This window comes from Polypterus senegalus, chromosome 11 (assembly GCF_016835505.1).
Source record: "Polypterus senegalus isolate Bchr_013 chromosome 11, ASM1683550v1, whole genome shotgun sequence".
In the NCBI taxonomy this organism is placed as follows: Eukaryota; Metazoa; Chordata; class Cladistia; order Polypteriformes; family Polypteridae; genus Polypterus; species Polypterus senegalus.
Window position 1 is genome coordinate 38,507,897 of NC_053164.1, and position 24,295 is coordinate 38,532,191.

Genomic DNA, 24,295 nt, shown 5'->3' on the forward strand with positions numbered 1-24,295 from the left:
CAGAACATCCTAACTTATAACAATAATCAGACATATTAATTTTAAATTAAGAAATTTCAGCTTTAAGCCTGTCTTTGAATCAGTGCACTACAGTATTCCAGAGTAAAACACGTTGTGAAATAAAAGGAAAGTGCATTCAATGACAAGGCTCAGCTTTAATTAAGGCTGTGGTCAAAAAGAAAGCAAAAAATTAATGCAAAACTGCAGTGAGAGTGTTTGCATAAAATCCAAACTAAACTGATATATAACATTCCACACAGATGTTGCTATAAACTTTTAATCAGTCCTTAAAAATAAATGCAACTTATTTTTTTGTTTTTAATTTCTGGGGAAAAAATGTAATTGCTCAAAGGACGCAGAAATCCTGGAAATCCTAAAAACATTCATTTTTTATGTCAGTGTTTCTCTTCTTATCATTGGAGCCAGGCTTTTAGTATCTGTGTAATAAAATTCATATCCGTATATTAACCTATATGAAATTGCACTAATTTTTTATAAATTCCATCTCAATATATCAAAATATTATTTAACATTAGATAGATAGATAGATAGATAGATAGATAGATAGATAGATAGATAGATAGATAGATAGATAGATAGATCATGTGAATACACTAAATCTTCGCAGTGGCTATCAGATAAATAATGAATTATTTTTTATATTGTTTAAACAACAGTATAGAATTTCAGTGAAATGGGCAATTTTTACGAAAGAAAAGACGTTAATGAAAAAATAGTCCAGCCTTAATAAAACGTAAATTGTAACTGAGAAACTGAAGTAGGAAAAAACGTTTGAAATAAGTCAACATAATCAGTATTATTTCACACCATAATTTTGCTCTTAATTTATGCATATTAAAAATTCTTAGCCAAAGCTATTCATATCAGTCACTTTAATTTAACGTTAATTAGATGACTATACTGCTAGTGCAGGCTCTTGAATTACATAATTAATGTCTGTTATACTCAGAAGAAAAAAAAGGATATCCTCTTTTTTGTAAAAATACGAATTTTGCTTGCGATATTTCTTTTACTGAAGTATTCCAGATTACTTGCATTCCCCCCCAACCCAGTATAAAATATTCCTCACCGGGAATTGGCGTCACTTCGCGGGTCGAGTCAGGACTGCGCCCTCTTGTCAATCAAGGTTGAAGGACACGCCCAATTGCACTTTGCGCCGCCGCTGCACCAAATCTGTGCGGAGTGAGCAGTGCATCCAGAACGCGTGGGCCCGGGGAGTGGAAGCTATGATGCACAACTTCACTCTCACTGAAAACGAGGACCATCCAGCCAGGCTACTGCCTCTGCCTTAGTCTGAGGGCCATATCTAGGATACAAAAACAAAGGAATCTACAATTATATACTGAGCATTTTGAAAGACGATGGCGACTCTGCGAAAATCAGAGAGCTCTGACACTAGGATGGGTTTAAGAGATCTGTCCACGACTTCACCAGCGATCAGTTCAAGTAAGTATTGCATATTAGCTTTTAAAAACATTTACAAAGTGATAACTCATAGGTTTCAAATAAGTTTATTTTTGAGAATAATAACTTCTACACAACATACTCTTTTTAAAGAAAATTATATATATATTTTTTAGTGGAATGATAGTGGAATGATTTGTAAATAGATATCCAGTGTCGTTGTCCAACGGCCTTGATTTGTGTCAGATTAATTAGTGGCGTATGACCGTAGTGAAAAACTGTTTAGTAATACATGCAATATCCGCAGTGCACAGCAAAAACATTTATGTTAAATTAACACTAGCCTACCTGGATGCGAAAGCCCTGCTTTATGTCACTTAAAAGGCTAACCTTAACACTATTTAATTAATTTAACAGTGGTTATCTTACTGTGTACACAGCAATACACAATTCAGAGAAGAAAACAAACCCTTAGTCCACAAAGGAATATACAAACTGAAGAATTTTTTTTAAAAGAATAGTACTAATTAACACATCGCACAAGGCACCACACATGAAGATATGCAAACATTTTAGTTGCAATATCTTGTGCATTTGTAAAAGTAAGTACTATTTTGACTTATTTTTTAAAATACGTATTTTATCATTTAATTCTTTCATCCAATGAATGTAAGTTTATCGTGTTTGTCCTGCGTATCTAACCTCAGATGTCAATACCCATATCTTTTGTCTTTGTCCTGTCTTGTAGAACACGTAGCATTACTTTGTATTAGTATGCTACTTGCAACATGCATTCGATTTTTTATTGATGTTTTAAATCTCGTATATTAGGTATACAGTACTTTATAATGCACAATGTTTCCAGTTTCAATAACAATACATTATAAAGGAAGACTGCGTAGAGTGTATATACGCAAAAACGAACATTAATTCCTCACAAAGTTGCACGAGTTGGGCGACAGACTGCAGCACACTATGGCCCAGTGTGGTCGTGTTTAGAGTTCTTGTTTGTTTACTGGGCGTAACGGGAACATTTTTTTGAAAGAAAGTTACTCTCTAACGTGATCCAGGCTGCTAAACTAGTCCGTCCTGTCAACTGATCTTTCTGTTTATCTCAGACATTTGGCAGCGAAGGCTTGCTTCAGGACTGAGATTTATTAACCTCAGGGAGATAAAGAGACGAGACGAGAGACATACCTGGAAGATGGGGGAGACTGAAACGCGGCTTGTTTTATAAAGATATGTCCGACATTTACGCAATCCAACATCCAGTGTAAAGGGAAAATACAAATTCTGACAAGTCTTTCGTATTAATGTCGAATAGTGCCCGAAACGTACTAAATTGAAACGCTAATCAATTATTAATAATTTAAATAACCAGTACTACAAAGTGGACGCATACTCCCCACTTACATGTGAAATAAGAACATTGAAAACTTTACTTTTTACAAGGTATGCCATTGTTGTTACAGTACAAAGGAACCTATTTAGACCGTAGTACAACTTTGAATTATTATATATTTATAATTGTTCGTATGAGATCATTTGCTTTGCTTTTTACTTTAACTTGAGCTTGGAAGTCTATTTAAGGTCTATTTGTGGTGTCAACTGGCGAAGAAAAAAAAAGTAATCTGGTGAAAACTAAGTTGTTTTATATTATTTAAAGGCTGGTCTATCTATCTATACCCATTCAAAATCGCCGGTGTTAAATTATCAATTTAAGTGTATTAATGAGAGTTGTATTTAATATATACAATGTAAGTAGTATTTAAACAATTTAAGCGTTTCTTTAATCTATCTATCTATCTATCTATCTATCTATCTATCTATCTATCTATCTATCTATCTATCTATCTATCTACGAGGGATGTTCAAAAAGTTTTCGCACTTTTATATTTTCTTTGGAAATGGTGAAGGCGAGAGGAGTCGTAATTGGGCATTAAAATTTTGGTTCGACGCTGGGAAAATTGCATCGCACACGAAGGTGACTAAGTAGAAAAAGTGATGTGATTTGTTTTTGAAATTCCATTTTTGAATGTCCCTCGTATATATCTATCCCTTTAAAAACAATTGATCTAAAATGGCCCATTGACAAAGAACAAGTTCAATATATAAATGATTTTCTGGGTATGAAATTGGTTATTTGGGCTTTGAAAAGGTGTGAACAAAATAGAAATCTTTAATGTATAATAGGCAACCAAGCAGGGTGCTTAACACATCAGGAAAACCTGAATTTAGTTTGGGTTATTCTATGCAACGAAAGGCACTTCAGGAACCCATTGATATTTCAAGAATCTTCTTCCATCTTTTAATGATTTATGGATCTAAATAAATTTAAGGCTCTTTCTGGAACCTTTATGTGCAGAGTCCTTTTAGAAACCAAAAATGGTTCCATTGTATAGCATCGTTAGGAAGAACCAGTTTGGCACTTTATTTTAAAAAATCTATCTATCTATCTATCTATCTATCTATCTATCTATCTATCTATCTATCTATCTATCTATCTATCTATCTATCTATCTATCTATCTATCTATCTATCTATCTATCTATCTATCTATCTATCTATCTATCTATCTATCTATCTATCTATCTATCTATCTATCTATGCTTAATATCCTAAGAACTAATTTTGAAAGAAATGGCGATCAATCTATGGTTGAGATTGCAGAGATAGAATAAAATAAACCTATGTTTCAAAATAAATTAAATGCAAATATACACACATAAATAAAAACAACATACCGTTTTTTTTTTAATCTTTTACTTTAGGAGATTCAAGCAACAACAGCAACAACATTCATAATAATAATAATAATAATAATAATAATAATAATAATAATAATAATAATAATAATAACAACAATAAGAAGAAAAACAGCGTTATTTTTATTAATATTCAGTCTTCCTGCTTTTACACTATGCGGGCTCAGTGTACACATGAGACCTTCCTAACCTGCTAAGGTTACCTCCATTTCTATTGTCCAACTCCCTCTCAGCCACACAGCCTTAGTATACCCAACCATTTGGGTGACCGTATTCAAAGTGCATGCACACTCTTAAAAATATAGTAGTTCTTGAAAGTGATGCCTTATAGGGAATCGTTTTTGGTTGCCAAAATAACCATCCACAGGAAGGTACTATAAGATCCTTTATTTATTTAGACCCATAACAGGTTCCATAAATAACCATGAATAACTGACAAACGCACAGACTAAGTTCAAGTTTTCTTGATCTGCTGTGTCCTTCTTGCTTACATTAAATATTTCAGTTTTGTCCACATTTTAGAAAACTTTTGCAAACAAAAAGAACCAGCTGTGTATGCAAAGAGCCCTTCACAAAATTACAAACTTCTTTTAAGCAATGGAGCTACGAGGAACCATAGAACCCAGAATAGTGTCATTATGGAAGCTTTATTTTTAAGAGTACAGGCACTCTGATGCAAAAAAAAACAAACAAAAAAAAAACAAAAAAAAAACTGTAAGCCCCAGAAAATAACTTCTTTTAGGAGACATGGAGAGGGTTTTACTTTTTTTGGATAGCAGAGTATATACATTTTAGCATTTATTTAAAGTCAGAAATAATATTTTCAAGGAGAAATATTTAACTTTCGCTATACATGTTTTTGGAAATACAGTGCTTCAGAACACGTTTGTTTTTAATTTACGGAGAGCTGACGCTTGTCTGTGTAAGAATATGCGTTATGTTAGGGAACGGACATCCTTTTGGTCGAATCTGTGAATTATGTTTCATTTAAGCGAGGCAGGTGTACTATTTAATGTATTGATTTTCCTCCACCAATTAAAAAAAATCGTGTTAATAACCTCCTTTTCTTCCAAATTTTGCATTAGTCTTTTCACATCTAAATTGTATGCTTATATCCATTGATTTTCACGATGCGCTTGCGATACTGTACACTTTCTCTTTGTATACAATGCATGTATTTTTAGACACGTGATGAGTATCTAAATGTGTATCGGAGTATCTACGGCATACTGTTGATATACAGTATATAACATGGGAAACTTAATGTACGCCTTGGTGGTCTAAGATACGGAAAAGAATATAACGGGATGATTACATGAGGATTTTTTAGTAACACAAATATTTGCTACAGCCTTTGAAAGAAAGAAAGAAAGAAAGAAAGATAGAAAGAAAGAAAGAAAGAAAGAACGGGAAATTCTTTTTTGAAAGGGCTTATTTAAAGAGCATAAAACAAAAGTAAATATTTTGTAGTTATAAGTAACACTTTAAAGTTATAGGTTTGATATGGAATAAAATGATCCGCTGTGGCAAACTAACGCGAGCAACCGAAAGAATGTAATGACTTTGAAACACCGCCTTTCTCCATCGAATCACCTAAGTCTAAAGGATTGATGTTGCCTTGGAATGAGGGCTGTTGCAAATTGGTATGAGTATAAAACCAAAAAATCGACAGGAAAATAAAGAAGGCAAAAGTGGACAACAGTTGCATTTTACAGCTGAAAATAAAAAACTTGACAAGCTCATAAACAACTTAAATTGTACCTTCAAGAATATCAAAATATGCACTTACACAGAAGGAAAACCGTAACCGTATAGAGACATGTAGGTATTCAAACACTATTATGTGTATAAAGTATCTCTAAAAAAAAAAAAAAAAATCATAGCCCCATATAACTATCACGACCAAGCCTCGACAATACTAAAACTCGGGTGCCAGATTTGCCACTTACCTTTGTCATAAATGCACCCTTTCCTGTAATAATGATGCCTCCCACTCATGAATGTGATACCCCAGATCCTAGACAGGATCAGACTAAGTAGACAGGACACATCAAACCCAACTGTATTAAGAGAACAAAATATCAAGTGTATATCAGCGCTATTGCAGAGCAATAAATCACATAAATGTTGAGCACCCGTTCCTATAAGGCTCTCCAGATCCCCATATCACTGTTGAAACTTACATGTAAACCCCATGGCCATGCTTTCTAAGGCAATACTATATTATTAGCCGGTGTTGTCGTACATTTAAATTATCCATCCATCCATTATCCAACCCGCTATATCCTAACTACAGGGTGACGGGGGTCTGCTGGAGCCAATCCCAGCCAACACAGGGCGCAAGGCAGGAAACAAACCCTGGGCAGGGCGCCAGCCCACCTAATACAACCAAATTTAAAATGTATTTGAAACCTTCGAATAAAGTCATTGTTTTAATCTTTCAAGTAAAGGGCGTTTCATTTTAACGTGATTGATCTCACACAAAATTAGTTTTCATACCGTCACGTTACCACAGACACATGCTATCAGATTTTCAGTTTTAGATTATTTGTAATTTTCTAATTCTTTTTGCCGCACCATTCAAACGTAATTTAACTACAAATATTATTTCTGTACTATCGGTTTAGCTACTTTTTAAGCAACCAAGAAAAAAATAAATAAAAAGAAAATTCGCAGTATGTGAGACATTTTACTCGTTGCACAATGAAATAAACTAAATTACTAATTCAGTTAACTTATTTGCCATAATTGGCACTTCCTCGTTATCAAGGTAATAATGAGGAAATTCCACTAATGTGGATCAGGTTGCGCTTACATCAAAACTGCAAACTTCAGATATATTTCATTTATAGTTAGGAATGCACTGTGTCTATACAATCCAAAAGAGTCTTTTAATAGTAAAAGCGGTTATAAAAATGTATGCACAATTCCGATACAATGCAAAAGGTGTGTATTTTTTTACTTGAAGTAAATTATAAATTAAATGCATTTGTAATACATATGTGCGAAAGCTTGATATTAAGAATAAAAATCTTAACAGAAGTAATGTCTTAGACTTGCTGTGTCACAGCTTCAGGCTTCTTGGTTAAAAAGGCTTTTCGAAGTTTGTAGTTCTTGCCGCATGAGGCAGGATTTTCTCCAGCATCTGAAAGACGCGTTTACTGGGTTGATTCTTCTTCTTTCTGCTGCTCCCGTTAGGGGTTGCCACAGCGGATCATCTTGTCCGCATATTAATTTGGCAAAATTTTACACCGGATGCCCTTTCTGACGTAACCCTCCCCTTTTATCCAGGCTTGGGACCGGCACGAAGAAACACAATGGTTTGTTCATCCAATGTGGCTGGGTTTTTACTGGGTTTATTGATGCCTGAAAATTGTCCTTCCGTGAGAGCACTGAGAGCACCTGCAGTAAGGGGGCCCTTGTCATGGACGGGCGGCCAATTCCCGTTTGCTGCTGACTCGCGTCCGCGTATTAGAATACGTGGGATCAGACAATGATGGCAGCCGAGGTCTGAAGGCATTGAACAGCTTGGATTTCTGCTCATCAAAGGGAAAAACGCATTTTCCGATCAAACAACACAACACTGTAATTTATTCAGTGTTCATTTGAGAAATAAGTACGAAAAATGCAACGAGATTCAAGAGACTGTTCAGAAACATTCATGGTGGGCCTCACGACACCTGATTTATTGTATCGAAGTTAACAAGTCTGAAAGTGAAAACGTAGAGGTGATACCATTAAATTGCCACCATTCTGACAAAACTTTCATCATAAAAACTATGACCATACTTCCAGAAAAACAGCCGTAGAGTACGAATTCTACAGATCTTTTCAAAGGTAACAATACATATTACAGAGGCCACAATACTGTCATCGTAAATGTGTTACTTAAATGTCAATTTTATTTAACAATAGCAAAAATAATAACGATGGTGATGATGATGAAGATCGTAATAAAATATATCGATAAGCAGAACTTAAACCGCTTTTCATTTGCAATAAAATTCTTCGTCCACCTATTGTTATTTCGTTGCTATAAAGATAGATAGATAGATAGATAGATAGATAGATAGATAGATAGATAGATAGATAGATAGATAGATAGAAACAAGCGGTTTTTCAGAGCTATGCCAAGGAAGAACCATTTTTGATTCCCCAAAGATCTATCCATATAAAGGCTACAGAAAGCCTGCATTTATTTTAGACCTATTACATGGCTCCATAAATAACTGATTTGTAATATATCAAAAATTTTCTTGACTTTAAAATAATGCTTGCTGCGTGGAAAAAGCGCTATATAAATAAAATGTATTATTATTATTATTATTATTATTATTATTATTATTATTATTATACAGTTCAAGTAATTTTTTTTGTTTTTCCCACTTACTAGGAATATTTTTAAAGATCAAAGAACCATTTTCATATGCAGAAAACCATCCCCAGATTGATTGGTTCTTTGTCAAGCATTGGATCTACTACAAGGAACAATAGAAGCCATGAATACAGTGAAAGAACTTTATTATCAGAGTGCTAAATAGTAGTATATATCGGTGAGATATATAGTTCTCATGTAGCATAAAATGAAAAATAAGTCAAACATACTGTATCTATTATTCCGTGCGCGTGTTAATAGCTATGCGCTCTATAGGCTTTAGGCTCTAATATGGCGCGATGCTTCTTTAGGTTATCATTTATCTGTAAACTCCGTTGAAGTTTGTTCTTCCATATGACATTGCATCGTCTCAAGGACCTGGACCTCGTTCCATCCACCCATTTACTGAACCTGATTTTGACAGCCCAGAGACATGGGAGTGACGAGAAGTATTATTGCAGGAGCGACAGACAAACAAGAGCCATTCCTGGACGCACTCCATATTTGGTCACATTATTCAATTGGATTCACTGTAACAACATATTACTAAAACATGGGAGGATTCATCTGTCCAACGAAGAAATAAATTCAAGAGAACACAGACGAAAGGCACAAATTCCACTCAGTTGCGATAGTGAATTACTATTCATTGTAGCGATGCGGCCTCGCAGCTCCATAAGATTGGGTTCAAGTCCGATGCGAGCACTCTTCGTATGGATGTCGCGCAGTCTCTCTGTGTCTTGGAGAGGTTTCTTCTAACGTCCTAAATCTTAGATGAATTGTCGGCACAAACTTGGCGCGGCATGAATGACATCTGGGTTTCTGCATTGTGTCCGGTGCTACCTTTTGTAGACTCCGAAATTCCGCGATTATATAGGCTGCAAAATAAATAGATGATGGCGTTTTCGCTGTCCTTCGACGAAAACAAATGAGCATTCTTAGGTAAATAAATTATGCAACGGCGTGCAACGATATAAATGGCAAAACATGACCTAGAAACTCTTAAAACATGAAATTAAAAGCGATACTCTTCAATTAGAAGAAAGTTTTGCTTGCCTCGATTGCATTCTGCATAACTCATCAGTGCCGGAGATTTTGAAGTTTTTCTCATTAATGTCTCTTAAAACGTGTTCTTGTTCATTAAGTGAGAAATCCGCAGCGGTGGAATGAAACCACTCCCGAAAAACCTTCATTTTAATTTAAGGACACATTAAATCCAAATCAGTGAATTCCATTCTACCGTGAACCAATCATCGAAATGCTATATGTAAATTATGCATATTAAGAAGCAAACTCATTTAAGACAGTACAGTTAAATATGAATTGGTTTGATTAAAAATAATCTGTTTTCCTCGCAGAGTTGCGCTACATTCAGGTATATGGCTTCTATTTTTCACCCAGTGCTGCCGGGATAGGCTTCAGCTCCCCGCCAGCCCGAATTGGATTACTCGAAATTGAGAATGTTGTGGTATGTTTTTAATGTAATGTTTCTTCAAATACATGTGACATGACCTGAGATGAAGCCCTGTAAGGATATTATATGGGACTAAGTTAATGAACAAGCACATAAATGCATACTTACATACAAACATATCAAGCAGTTCAGGGCGTGGGCAAAAAGTTATCCATTCATCCATTTTGTATCCCGCTGGTGCGGGAATGGCTGAACCGCCAGTAACACACTATTCTCAGACTCGCTCACCTCAGTCCAGGGTAGCAAAGGTCTGCTCAAGAAGCACTGTGCGCAAGAGACCAATTTGGAAACGACAATTAAACGTGAAGTGCAATTTATTTAACATATGGAAGGAAAACCCTGACATACACGAGAGGAACGTGCACACTCCCAATGACCAGACGAATCGTTAAAAAAGCATGCAACTTGTTTTTTACATTATTGAAACTTTTTTTTGTTTGTTTATTTTATCATCATTATGTAGTTTCGTGTCATTTTTGTTTTCTTTATCGTTATTTCATTTTGATGGGGCGCTTTATACTTGCACCGGATTATTTGAGCGTTTCCTGCCTACCGACAGGACAAGAGCCAACTAATCGTACGTGAGGTGGCGACAATATGGTTATAGTTGGCACTTCGAATTAATACAAAGACAGTTATTTTTTCGAGCTCTTCTAGCTAGAGCATTTGAACAAGTGTGACAAAACCACATCCATCCAATCCAATATACATTCGTCCAATTTGCCGATATTATTTACGACCAGTAACGGCATACTGCACGATAACGTGCAGTGAATACACTTGATTTGAGCATTCCTAGTTTTCATCCTCTTTCTCTGTCTCTGTTTAGCATTCGTTTCCTCAGAGGTTGATGCGCTTGCTGCTTCCTTGAGCAGATCTTCTTTTCTCCAGCTTAGCGGCCCGCTGATTCTCTTCGTCGGCATCTTTTCGCGTTAAAACAGACTGTTACTTTTTGTGTTGCAATTACTTAGTAAGTTTTCTTTAATGTTTCACTTAAGTTGGCACTTAAGTGTTCAATCTGCCTCAAGAATGATTAGCGAAGGTAATAGGGTATGAGAACGTCGCCCATACGCATGCGCCGCACGGCCGCTCTGCTGCGCGCTGTCGAGAGATGATTCTACAATAAAATAAAATAAAAATAAAAAGTGTAATAAAACCCCGAAAGAGGGTAGTAGACGTCACATAGTATATGTGTACCAAATTTCAAGTCAATAGGTAAATCGTTTTGCGAACTACAGGTGATTTAAAATCCTGGACAGACAAACGAACAGCCACGGTAGCGTATTATATAAGAAGATAACATCAAGTAGAGATCTGAAGGTCTTTACAGTTCATGTGTCTTTGGTGGTCTGGGTGAAGAAAAAGTTTTGTTTTTTTTAACATTCGTGCGAAAACAAAGTGTCGGAAAAATGAAGTTGGCGGGCGCAGTTATAGGCGTGCATCTGCTCATCACCTGAGCTCTGGCTCGAGACTTGTAGGACTAATACCGGAGAGAATGACGCTGTGGAGGTTAAAACACTTGTAAGAAAGTGCAGTCTGCGGAAAGGAATCGAGGTGGAAGGAGTCTGATGCGCCGTATTCACAAAATGAGGCGTCGAGAACTGTTTAATAGGAGTGAAGCGTTATGGACTCATCATGCGAGTGTGGCTTACGATATGTAATGTAACAGTCATAAGTCCGTTTAGAGTTCGAGGATAGCTGTTTGATTAAAAACTGCAAAGATAAAGAATTAGGGTTGCTTCCATTTTAACTTGCTCTGAAAAATACTAGCAAAATGTGTTGAAATTGCATGAAGTTGGGTGTTTAATAAGCGCTTGAAGACTCGTCGATTCTGTAACTACTAATTGATTATGGGATTGGCGTGAGTTTCTTAGTCATATAAAAGCACTAACTAGTCTTGTGTCTTTCTGTTATAGAGCTCCTCACTTGTTATGGTGAATTTTGCAACCTTCTCCTGAATCACTTGTGCCCAAACAGCCCTCCAGAAGGATATTACTCGATTATGCTGAAGTGTCCGCTAAGTGAAACAATGTAAATGTATATGTAGAGAGACATGGTGATTGCACAATAAAATCGCTGACCAGACAGTGACCGAAAGGGCCGTCTTAACAGCATCATCGCCCAGTGGTTCTGTACTGTCCAATTTATCTTTTTGGCATTTCTGTTCTCATTTAACATATGTATTTTCCCTGTAAAGTGCATGCCTTGTCCTAGGTATATGAGCTGAGGAGGTGCACATGCCCTGACTCTGCGAATGTATACCTGATGAAGTTAATTTTCTTCAGACTTTGGTTTGTGAGGATGCTCATTGTAACAGAAATAATATGTATTAAGAGGTTTTCTTTTTGGCAGAAAAAAATAAGTAATATAACTGGATAAATTATTATAGTTCCCTAATTCCAGTCTTTTATATCACAATTATTTTTTGCTTGTTTTATTATAATTGCAGGCAGGCAGCACAAGGCACATCGGTAGTGCTGCTGCCTCATAGTAAGGAGAGCAGTGTCCATGTCCTGGGTCCTCCCTGTGTGGAGTTTGCATGCTTTCCCCATTTATGTGTAGGTTTTCTTCCACCATCCAAAAACATGCAGGGTAGGCAGACTGGTAATGCTAAATGTGTGTGTGTGTGCGTGTGCATGTGTGTGTGTGTGTGTGTCTTCACCTTAAGACAGACTGGTGCCTTATCCAGGGGATGGATCATGCCTTATGTCCTGCGCTTGCTGGGATAGGCTCCGGTCCCCCAGCAACCCTACTCAGGATTAAGTGGGATTAGAAAAATGATATGACATGGCATTGTATATCCATCCATCCATCTATCATCCAACCTGCTATATCCGAACTACTGCTGGAGCCAATCCCAGCCAACACAGGGTGCAAGGCAGGAAACAAACCCGGGCAGGGTGCCAGTCCACCACAGGGTGTGCGCACACACACACACTAGGGACAATTTAGGATCACCAACACACCTAACCTGCATGTCTTTGGACTGTGGGAGGAAACCGGAGCACCAGGAGGAAACCCACACAGACACGGGGAGAGCATGCAAACTCCACACAAGGAGGACCTGGGAAGCGAACCCGGGTCTCCTAACTGCAAGGCAGCAGCACTACCCGTTGTGGCACTATGCCACCCTGGCATTGTATAAATTCAGTCAAATAAATAAATAAATAAATCACAAAAGAAAAACTAAAGGATACGTATTGAACACGTAGTATTTTTAGCATGGGATTGACCTCCACACCCACTGCTGGTTCCATTTAAAAACAAAGGTGCCAAGGAGATTCTTCAGAGTGATATCAAAGGGGAAACATTTTAGGTTCCCAAACAGAACTAGCCACATGGATGTCTCAGAAAGAACTTTTATTTATTTCGATCCCTAACATAAATAGCCATGACTAGATGGTAGGAGATTTGTGAAATACCAGTGGGCTTCTTATTTTTAAAGGACTCTCACTGCATACAATCACACAGGCTAAGTTCAGGTTTTCTTGATCTGTCAGTATCCTGCTAGGGAGCCATACTATACATGACAGATTTCTAGGAATCTTTTCAAAGCCTAAACAAACAATTTCACATGCAAAGAACCCTTCACAGAATGAAATGGTTCTTTGGCAAGCAGGAGGTTCAATGAAGAACCACACAACCCATCAAACTGCGCTTGTAGAGCCGAAATGTTTAAGACTGAATGTTGTCTCCTGCACTTTTCCACCATCATGGAATGAAGGACTTAAGAAAGTGAATGGATGAACCTTTGGGTACATAACTTGTATTTCATTTACTAGATTCTGCTTTGAGTGTAAAATTTAAGCAGATGCAGCCATTTTTAGAATGGGTATTTAAATAAAGTATTTTTATAAATTGCTAGGTGTGTCAGCCCATGCTATAAAAAGCTCAGGCTTCTAGAAACTACTGAAATCATCAGAAAGAAAATTGAAATTTTTCATTTTGCTTGCGTGCCCACAACCTTGTCTATCAGCGGCTAAACAAGTTGCTTTCTCCTCAGAGGTTTCGTTTTGCCAATGTGCTCACCTCACTTGTGTAGTAGCAGCTAAGCGAGTTTGTCTTTCATCAGCTTTTTCACTTTGGCAACAGAGTTGCTTTCTTTCAGCTGTAGCCTCATACTTCTTTTTTGCTCTGGCTTGGTAAATTGGGGCCACCTTGCCAGCTCATTGAAATTCATGCGGTAGCCTCACACTTCCAGGCCGGACAGAGAGACACACACACTTCCATGCGTAGACATTTATATATAAGATTATGCACATGTTCCAAAAAGGCCTCTGAGCAGCTTTGACTTATGTGCTCTTCATCATTTTACATGGATTTCCCAGGGTCCCTGGACCACACTGTTTAAGTTGACTGACATCTTGAAATTACCCCTATGTTAGTCTGTAGGCTTCTGTTATGGTGTGTGTGCTCAGCCATTCAAATTTCACTACAAGGATGGCCCTGACACCTCATCACTCTGCATTTAAATAACCATGGTAAGAAAATGGAAAGCTGAGCATCTGATCAGGCAGCGGCATACATCCAGAACACACATAGACAACGTCAGGTGCATTTCTGCAGTGGCTCAACACAAGGAAGCTTTAACATAAATTACTGTAAATTTACCATCAATTGTACTCTTTGACATCCCACCCAGAGTAATACAAATTATTCCTGTTACTCTCAAACTGGTAAAATCGGCCTTTTGTGTGCTAATCGCTATATATAATCTTCATTTGGATCTTGATCTGTTTGTGCACGAATGAATTAGAAGAAGAAGCACTAGATGGCAGTAGAGAGACAGCTAAAACATAGGCATTGCATTAAGAATCTCCTCCATGCTTATACTACTGAAGATTGTAGTACTCCAGTCACACCTCAAAACACAGACATTCAAACTAAACAAACTGTTGTGCTTTAAATTAACTAAAGAGATCTTCATTTAGATCTTGATCTTTGTTTGTCCGCGAATTCCACACATGCGTAGACCATCTTCCATTTTAGTACGTTGTTGTTACTCACGGATTTCAACAATGTGCCGGAATAACGAAAGGGGCAGTGGACAGTGTTACGCTGGTTAGCTCCTGAGGCCTGGTTAGAGAATGAGATTGCCGAAGATAAAAGGTATGTGCCTACGTAACATATGAATGAAAGAAAGACAGTGGGTAAAATGAATGACAACGTAACAGCACATTCCGGAAATTATTATTGTTACGTTGTAGCCAGCGAGTGCTGCACGTCTCACAGTTGTACCGTGGCTTGCTCACATGTCAGTGAAGTGATCCCTATTTATGCTTTAAAGAGCCTGGATACCTATGTGTCCCTCTTTTATAACCATTGCTCCGTGTATATTGCCTTAGTCTTTAGATTGCCACAAAGCAACCTGCTACATTGGAGAAAGGTTGAGAAGAGATCGTGAGGGGAAACGACAGTGTCGTGAAAATGAGACGGACTGTGAATGGACAGAAGCAGAAATGCTCCTACACCACCACATAATTACTATTCGGACAGTGATTCCGAGTAGGCCGTTCCTTTCGAATCAATGTCCAAGGGTTTTCTTTTGTAATTTTGTTTCCCTTATAAAAATCATAATGCTGTGCGACGAAGGGCTCAGTGCACGATTGGCAGCCGCGTTTAAACTGGGAGCCCTTCACAGACAACTTTCACACGCACGTAGTTGGGCGCACATGGCTAGTTATTAAATGTTTAACAAGATTATGCCTTCAGATTCTGCAAGTGCAAGATTCATAACACAGTTAGAAAAAAGAAAGAATGAAAATTCAACTTTGCTACTGTAATACCTGGAACTTCCCAGCTAGATCAAATATAACCTGTCTCACACTTTGTTGATCAACATTTTGGTCTGGTTTGAGTCTACACCATTCATGCAAATCAATTACAATAAATCCCTTTAAAATATCCTTTTTATTATTAAGAAGTGGGGTGCCTCATACCAACAGAATTTTTTCTAAAAATACAAAAACCACACAAATCATTGCTATAGCGTGAACACAAAATATTTAATATCTTTATTCATTAATAAAAAAATATTACAACTAAATCATCAATTCCAAAAACCTGAACAAAAGAATAACATTAACCATGAATTCCACGTGCACAAAGCACCCAAGGCTTATTTAAAGCCACCACACCTTTTAGTCAACCCCTCACGAAAATAAAACACCGTCCTCTCTCATACATACACACACAGCAATTAAAAACAAATGAAACGAAAGCCGGGAGCCCCATCTATAGAATCTTACTGTCATACCTCAAAGTTGAGCTTCACTTAAGACACATCAGCATCCCAGGGTGTCCTATCTATGACTGATTTAGTTCAAAATAATTTAAACAGATCAGTTTCACAGCAATGGTATAATATAATAAAAAAGCTCAGTCCCAGAATGCCTAACAGTCTGGAAGCCGCGTCTAAGCCAGATCAGTTTCATACATCTCTCTCAGCTTCAGATTCATGTAACAAGTCCTGCATCCCCACACTATCAGCCCCCAACTTACATATTCTCCTTCAACACAGGGCATCATCTGCAGTGGAATATCTCCAATTAATAAATCGAATTATCAGCCGTTTCAACAAGTTCATTACACTACCTAATAGAAATGTTCTGCTTGGATCAGTAGTGTGTGCTGAGTGTGCTTTTTAGTAGATGGATTGAACACATATCTATTGTCAATAATTATGGAGCCTTGGGGTTGAATTCAAGTTTCAGAGCTGTCATCATGAACATGCACATTCCTCAAGTGAGTACAGGAGATTTTAATCAGGGACTCAGTATTTTCTGCTTATCACAAAGACTTCAACGTTGGTGTCATTAACATGTCTAAACTGGCCCTGTGTGTGAGTGTGTCTGTGAGTTTGCCATGCAGTGGACTGGCACACCCATCCAGAGTTGGTTTCCACTTTGTGTGAAATTAGGCATTACTTAACTACATAACTCTGGACCAGACGAGTGGTTTTGGAAAATGGATGGAGAGTCTTTACAATTACAGTACACTTACCAGTTTTCTTCACACAAGGGAAATTATATTAATTGTCATGGAGGACAGCTATGTGACTTTGGTAGATAGATAGATAGATAGATAGATAGATAGATAGATAGATAGATAGATAGATAGATAGATAGATAGATAGATAGATAGATAGATAGATAGATTTGAGTTTTTACAGAAGCACTTTAAATAAATAGATAAATGCATAGCTAAATAAATATATAAAATATGCACTCTATGGTTTGAACACTCACCACAATGAGTACAAAAGAAGAAAAAATGAAAAATGAAAGAAAAGAAAACTTCTGACTTGGCGGTCAGAGTCACAGTCACAGTCACAGTGAGGTATTGCACAAGCACATTTCTGTTGGTATAAAGGAGCCCCAGTAGTGTTTCTTCACAAACTTTTGCTCATTAATTAGTTGTCTGAAAGTATTAAGGTAGACCACCTTAACCCACTGCAGTTTTCCTATCGGACAAAGATCGGAGTGCAGGATGCAATTATCTATCTGCTCCATAAGGCTTTTTCTTCACCTGAACAAAGCTGACAGCACTTTGAGGATTAGGTGTTTTTTGATTTCTCCAGCACCTTCAATATCATCAAGCCATCCCTGTTATGTAGTAAACTCAGAGATATGCAGGTGGATGAGTCTGTGGTGTCCTGGGTAATGGAGTATCAGTCAGACAGACCGTAGTTTGTGAGACTCTAGGACTGTGTTTCTGATATGGATGTGAGCAACACTGGCGCACCACAAGGAACAGTCCTGTCTCCATTTTTCTTTGCTCTGTACACCTCACACTATAAATATAATCCCAGTTCATGTCACTTGCAGAATTTCTTAAATGATTCTGCATTTATGGGGTGTGTTGATAAAAGAGATGAGACACGTATTAGACTCAGGTGTTTCTTGGTACAAAAAAAAATTGTCTGCAACTTAACATCAGCAAAACCAAAGAAATGAATATTGACTTTCACAATACTAGTTCAGTTACTATTCAGGGTGTAGATGTACAGGTGGTCCACTACTACAAGTACTTGGGGGTCCACATTAATGACAGGTTGGACTGGTCTCGGAACACAGAGGAATTGTATAAGACAGGACAGCGGAGACTGAGTTACTTTAATGTGGGAAGTGACATCCTTCACATCTTCTATAACTCTGTGATGGCCAGTGTGATTTTCTATGCTATGGTGTGCTGAGCTGATAATATCACTACAAGAGAGGCCCAGCGAATCATCAAGCTAATTATAAGCACCCACTCGGTTATAGGACACACTCTGGACCCCCTGGAGGTTGTAGCAATGGACAGGATTTAAATGAAAAAATAATTCTACAACATAAAAAGGGAAAGTTTTGTGACTTTGTGGGAGCAAAAGAAAGAAAGAAAGAAAGAAAGAAAGAAAGAAAGAAAGAAAGAAAGAAAGAAAGAAAGAAAGAAAGAAAGAAAGAAAGAAAGAAAGAAAAATAAAGTTGTGTTTAAAATAAATGCATTTCAAATGTCCACCTACTGTCTTTGTATTAAATTGTCTGGCATAGGCAACTGGACTAAAATCAAGTATCTGTTTTGTATTCAAATTACACAATTTCTTTATTTATGCTTAAAAATAATAAATTACTATGTCTGCATTGCATTGGTTGGGGCAACATCAATACAAGCATAATTTAAATATTCAAACATTATTGAAATTAAATATTCTCACATCAGCCTGCCAGTTTCCTAAGTTTGCATTGTCCATGCTCTGGCCTTAGTGAGACAGAGTCTACCACAACTGGAACCAGATCTGAAAGGATGACAGTCCAGCACTGGCCACCACCACAAACAACATAGACAGCTGTCCTTAGCCAGGTTGTGGACACCAATAAATTAATTGATAAAATCATATTTTTGATGTTGAGATGAGCAGTCAGCTCATCGTAACATGCAGTGCATATGCAGACTCCACGCAGGTTGTGAATGGATCAGGAGTTGAGCCCAGGTCTCTAAAGATACGGACCTCCAAGTCACCTTTCATTATGACAACAGTGAGGCAGAGTAGCTACTGTGTCATCCTATTAGAAGCAATGCTGCCTTTCATATGATTCAATAAAATCTGTATCTTTAGTGCAGACGTAACATCAGACAAACACAGAAAAGAACATCACCTTCCAAAAGTAACAAGTAAATTCAAGGAACACATTTCACTTAACAATAATACAATAGTATAATACTTACTTAGTTATGGGAGGTGCACAAATAGAATATTTTAAAGTTACAAAAGTCGAAATAAATGGATAATATTTATCCCTACTTGATGAAGTTTTCCATCCATTCAAGAGGCCTAGTAGTATTGGGTTCAAGACAGGAACCAGCTCTCGATAAGGTGCCACACCACTGCACACCCTTTTTCTTAAATTATGGTTGAAGAAATCACTTTTACTGCGGTGGGCTGGCACCCTGCCCGGGGTTTGTTTCCTGCCTTGTGCCCTGTGTTGGCTTGGATTGGCTCCAGCTGACCCCCGTGACCCTGTAGCTTGGATATAGCGGGTTGGACAATGGATGGATGGATGGAAATCACTTTTATTCAGCTAGGTCTTTATGAATTACCTTGAATATGGGAAAAAGAAGGTAAAAGCTTTTCCTACACAGAAATGAAAAATAGAAAAGAAGGTTAGAGGCACAAGGTTTCATCTACATAGCCTTCCTCAGGTTTATTAAGTCACATCAATATCTGAGTCAACTAATTATGCAAGTTTTCTAAAAGGTCATTAGGATTATAGTTTAGTTTTTTCTTTTACTATATAGTGCTGTTGTTTTCTGCATCCTGACTCAAATATTTTCACTTGCTCTGAACCCTCATATTTTGCAGCGTCACTTCTCCTATAAATTTCTCTGTCAGTTGCCTTTCCAAATTTTCAGTAGACTATTTCCCCAAAGGGCAGTTACACTTCAAAACAGATCTGAAAACCACACACAAACATTAAGTTCATCATACATTTGGTGAAGCGTCACATTAAAAACTGACTGTAAAACTTCAGCTTAACTCTAGGTCTCATTAAATTCTTGTCAAAGGACTGCATGGTATCTTGATAAAATGTCATGTACATTTCTGTCTTCCACATCAAAATATGTGTCCATCAAAATTCTCAGACTAAATCTTCAGCATATATAAACTGGCCTTTATTTTTCCCATAAGCTGTGTAGAAGATAATATTGTAAAGCTGTTTAGATTTGGATATCGAGTATTGATGAATCTACAGAGGATCCAGAAAATGTCCGGACTCCTTCACTGTCTGCACACTTTATTCTGTTGTAGATTTAATACGAGATGAATATATTTGCCATTTTGCCCATCACTTTACACTCAACAACCCATAATGACAAATTAAAAACATGTTTTGAGAAAGGTTTGGAAATTTTTAAAAAATCAAAACTGAAATCTCTCATTCATATCAGTTTTTAGACCCTTTACTATGGCCCTCCAAATTGTGGTCAGTTACATTCTCTTTGCTTTACTTATCCTTGTGATGTGTCTAGATCATGATTGGAGTCCATCTCTGGCAAACTGAGTTGATTGGAAACCATTTAGAAAGGTACACACCTATGCATATCAGGTTCAAACTGCACTTCAGGACAAAAACCAAGCCATGGAATTCAAGACACATCTTTAATCAGATTGTGGTGAGGCATAGATTTGGGTATAAAACGATTTCTAAAGTTTTCCTAGGAGTACAGTGGCCTCAATAATTGTGAAATGGAAAAAGTTTGGAACCACCAGGGCTCTTCCTAGAATTGTCTGTCTGGTTAAACTGAGTTACTGGGTAGGAATGACTTTGGTCTGGGAGGTGACCAAGCACTCAATGGTCACTCAAACCTAGATTCAGAAGTCCTCTGCTGAGATGGGAGAACATGTCAGAAGGATGACCATCTCCACAACATTCCATCATTTAGGCACTCATGGTAGAGTGGCTAGACAGAGAAAAAGGCATATGACAGTTTAGAGGACTCAAAGATCATGAAGAAAAAGATTCTCTGGTCTGGTGAGACAAAACCCCAAACACTGCAGTATGCCTGATGAAGATCAGGCACTGCTCATTACCTGCTTAATACCATCTTCACAGTGAAGCATAGCGGTGACAGTGTCATGTTATTGGGGCGGTTCTCAGCTGCAGTGGCAGGGAGACTGGTCAGAACTGCAAAAAGGATGAATGACACTGAATACAGAGAAGTCCTTGAAGAAAACCTGGATCAGAGTGCACCTGATCTCAGACTGGGATGACAGTTCACCTTTCAGCATGACAATGACCCAAAGCATACAGCTAAGACAATTCTGAAGTTGCTTCGGGACAAGTCTCTGTCTGTCTTTGAGTGGCACAGCCAAAGCCCAGACTTAAAGTCCATAGAAAAGCTGCAGAGTGCCTTGAAGTTGGCAGTTAACACGTCCCATCCAATCTAATGGAGTCTGAGAGAATCTACAAGGAGGATTGAGCTAAACTGTTCAAATCCAGAAGTGCAAAGCATTTTGAGACTTACAGAAGAAAACCAAGTATTGAACAATATTCTGAATACTAATACAAATAAAAGATTTCAGTCTTTGATTTTTATTAAATTTGCAAACCTTAATGAAAACATGTTTTTACTTTGTCATTATGGGTAATTGAATATAGACTGATGGTGAAAATATATCCATTGAAAATTAAATCTATAACTCAAAATGTACAGAAAGTGAAATATTTTGTGAATCAGCTGTATAAGTTTTAGGTGTCCCCAGATATCATCTGCCTGTTCCCAGTATGCAGCCTGAGGGCGGAACAACAGATTCCAGTCAAATTTAGCTCATTTAGTATAGTCCTTGATTTTGATAAGGTTAATGTATAAAAATTACAACCTTTTTATTCAAAGGTTTTACCTATAATAAAGTTGACTTTTCAACAAAATGTTTGAAGTAAAAGTTTAAATTTCTGCTGATTTAGTTTAAAGCATTTTTAAATGTTTCCCACTGGTAACAGTCCGCCATTAGCTTACATTCAGCATGAGAGAGGCTTTGCTGTTTGTATTATTGTGACTTTGTTTGAAGATTATGTGGTTTGGAATAAAAGTCCATATAGTATTTATTTAGAATGTTTACTTTTATTCAATTTATTCTAAATTTTTAACACTTTTTATTTATAATTCATATTTCCTTTTGATATCAAAAGGAAAAGCACTTTGCACTTTTCTACATTAAGCTGCCTTGTCCAAGTGTTCATCCAAGTCTGTGGATTGCCAAAGACTTTTTGAATAGTTTTTGCAGATGCATAAATATATCAAACTAAATCATGTGAATGTGCTTGAAAATAAAACATATATAGAATTTATTTTTAGAAAGTTTTTATTTAACTCTTAATTCTTTTAAGCAATGGACAAAATTATTTAGTGACTGGAAGGGAGAGTCGACAGGTCCACTTGGTGATGCCAGACTCATATTCAGTCTCCTTCACTTGATGAACATTTTCTGTTGTGTTCATTTCTGTTGATTGAGCACTGATGTTGGTTTTATTTTATGAAATTGAACATTGCAGCATAGATGCACTGCTATTCAAGTAGATTTGTATTTCATTAGTATGTGTTATGTTGAACACGACATACAATAGGTGAGCCTCACAAAACATGTGCCTGCATCATTGCTGGGGTGCCTCTTGGTGAAGAAGCCCAAATGTTCGTCCTGTGGTTCTGTGAGTTTCCCCCCACTGTTTAAAAGCATCACTGCTAGGTGAACTCTCTGGTGTGAATGAGAGGGGCCGTGTGAATGAAGAGCCCCTTTGTGATGGACTGGTCTCCCCTTCTAGAATAATTTCTAATTTGCATTCTCTGCTTCCAGAAAAGACTCCATTTTCTTGCAATTCTGTACCAGAATCAATGGGTGTAGAAAATTGTTCTGTTCTTTTTGTGGCTACTGATACTCTCATAAGTGGTGTGACCACAATGTCTCCATTTAACTTAGACCTAAACTTCTGTTAAATTTGTATAAACTAACAGGAGGTAATTATCCCATAAGAACATTAAAAATCAAAGCTTATAGCCACAATGTATTCTTTATTGAGCAGAGACTGCAATGTATTTGAAGGTCCCTGAAAAAAGATTAATTCATATCACAGCTTATTAGTACCCCAAAAGCACACACTTTAACAAACCACAAAATGTTGAAAAACGTTCAAGAAAAGAGTGGGACTAAGACAAGACTGAGGGCTGCTCTTCTTTATAATTTTATTCAAATGTTTATAAAAATTTGACCAATTAACAATACAATTCCATATACGCCCTTTCCTTGCTTTCATTCTCTCTGTAAGTGGAATATTCTGTCAAATGTTTGATTATATAAAAGTCTTTGTCTTCGAACTTTAGAAGTTCTTTATATGGTCTCTAGTGATTTATATTTAAAGATGGGATTTTATTACAGCTTATATAATATTAAGTAATTCTAGTAAAAGTGCTGATTTATGTGTGGCAAGCTAATTAAGTGCATAAAAAGTCTGACAAAGAAAAAGAGACCATTCAGTCCTCAGGTTCGTTTAGTTAGTTAATAGCTAAGCTGTCCCAACATCTCATCCAAATGCTTTTTAAATGTTGTTAATGTTCATAACTACGTGACTTGCTCCAGATTCTCACAAATTTTATCATGAAGAAGGGCTTCTTGGACTTAAAACTCTTATTTTCCACGGGCATCCTCAAGCACCTGATTCCCAATTTAATCAAGCATATGCTGCTTGATCATCTCCATTCTTTGGAGAATTTTAAAGACCTGCATTAGGTCCCCACACAGTCTTCTCTGCTTGCAGCTACAAAGGTTTAGCTCTCTGAGTCTGTCACAGTAGGTCATGACGTGTAGTCCCGAGATGCACATGGTCGCCATCCTCTGCACATCTTATAGTGGCACTCAGTCTTTTTTATAACATAACGTCCAGACCCGTGCACAATACTCCAGATGTGGCCTCTCAAGTGTATTAAACAGTCTTGTCCCCTGATTTATATTCAACAGTTTTTACAATGTACCCTAGTACAGGGGTCCTCGGGTTACAACGTTTCGAGTTTACAACGCTCACTCCCATAAAAACTTTAAAAAAGGAATAAAGGTTAGGATTTTTTTTACACTAATTTTTTCTGTTACTACAGTACAGTGAACAGTACAGTATATTTATGTCCTTTTCCTTTTTCTGAGTTTTAGATTTTGTGTTTTTATGTTCTAGATTATGATTTTGCAAATGTGTTAAGATAAGTAAGTTACTTAGGCTAGAGTGTGTTTCG

The 24,295-nt window shown here is 37.1% G+C and overlaps 1 protein-coding gene across 1 annotated transcript in view; it reads left to right on the forward strand.

Annotated features, from left to right (window-relative positions):
• The first annotated feature begins 1,187 nt into the window (after window positions 1–1,187).
• Window positions 1,188–24,295, forward strand: part of LOC120538858 (pituitary homeobox 3-like) — a 33,166-nt gene continuing 10,058 nt past the window's right edge. Inside the window, exon 1 of the mRNA XM_039768421.1 lies at window positions 1,188–1,467. Coding sequence (XP_039624355.1) covers window positions 1,383–1,467 — 85 coding nt within the window. The 5' untranslated portion in view covers window positions 1,188–1,382. The remainder of the gene's footprint in view (window positions 1,468–24,295) is intronic.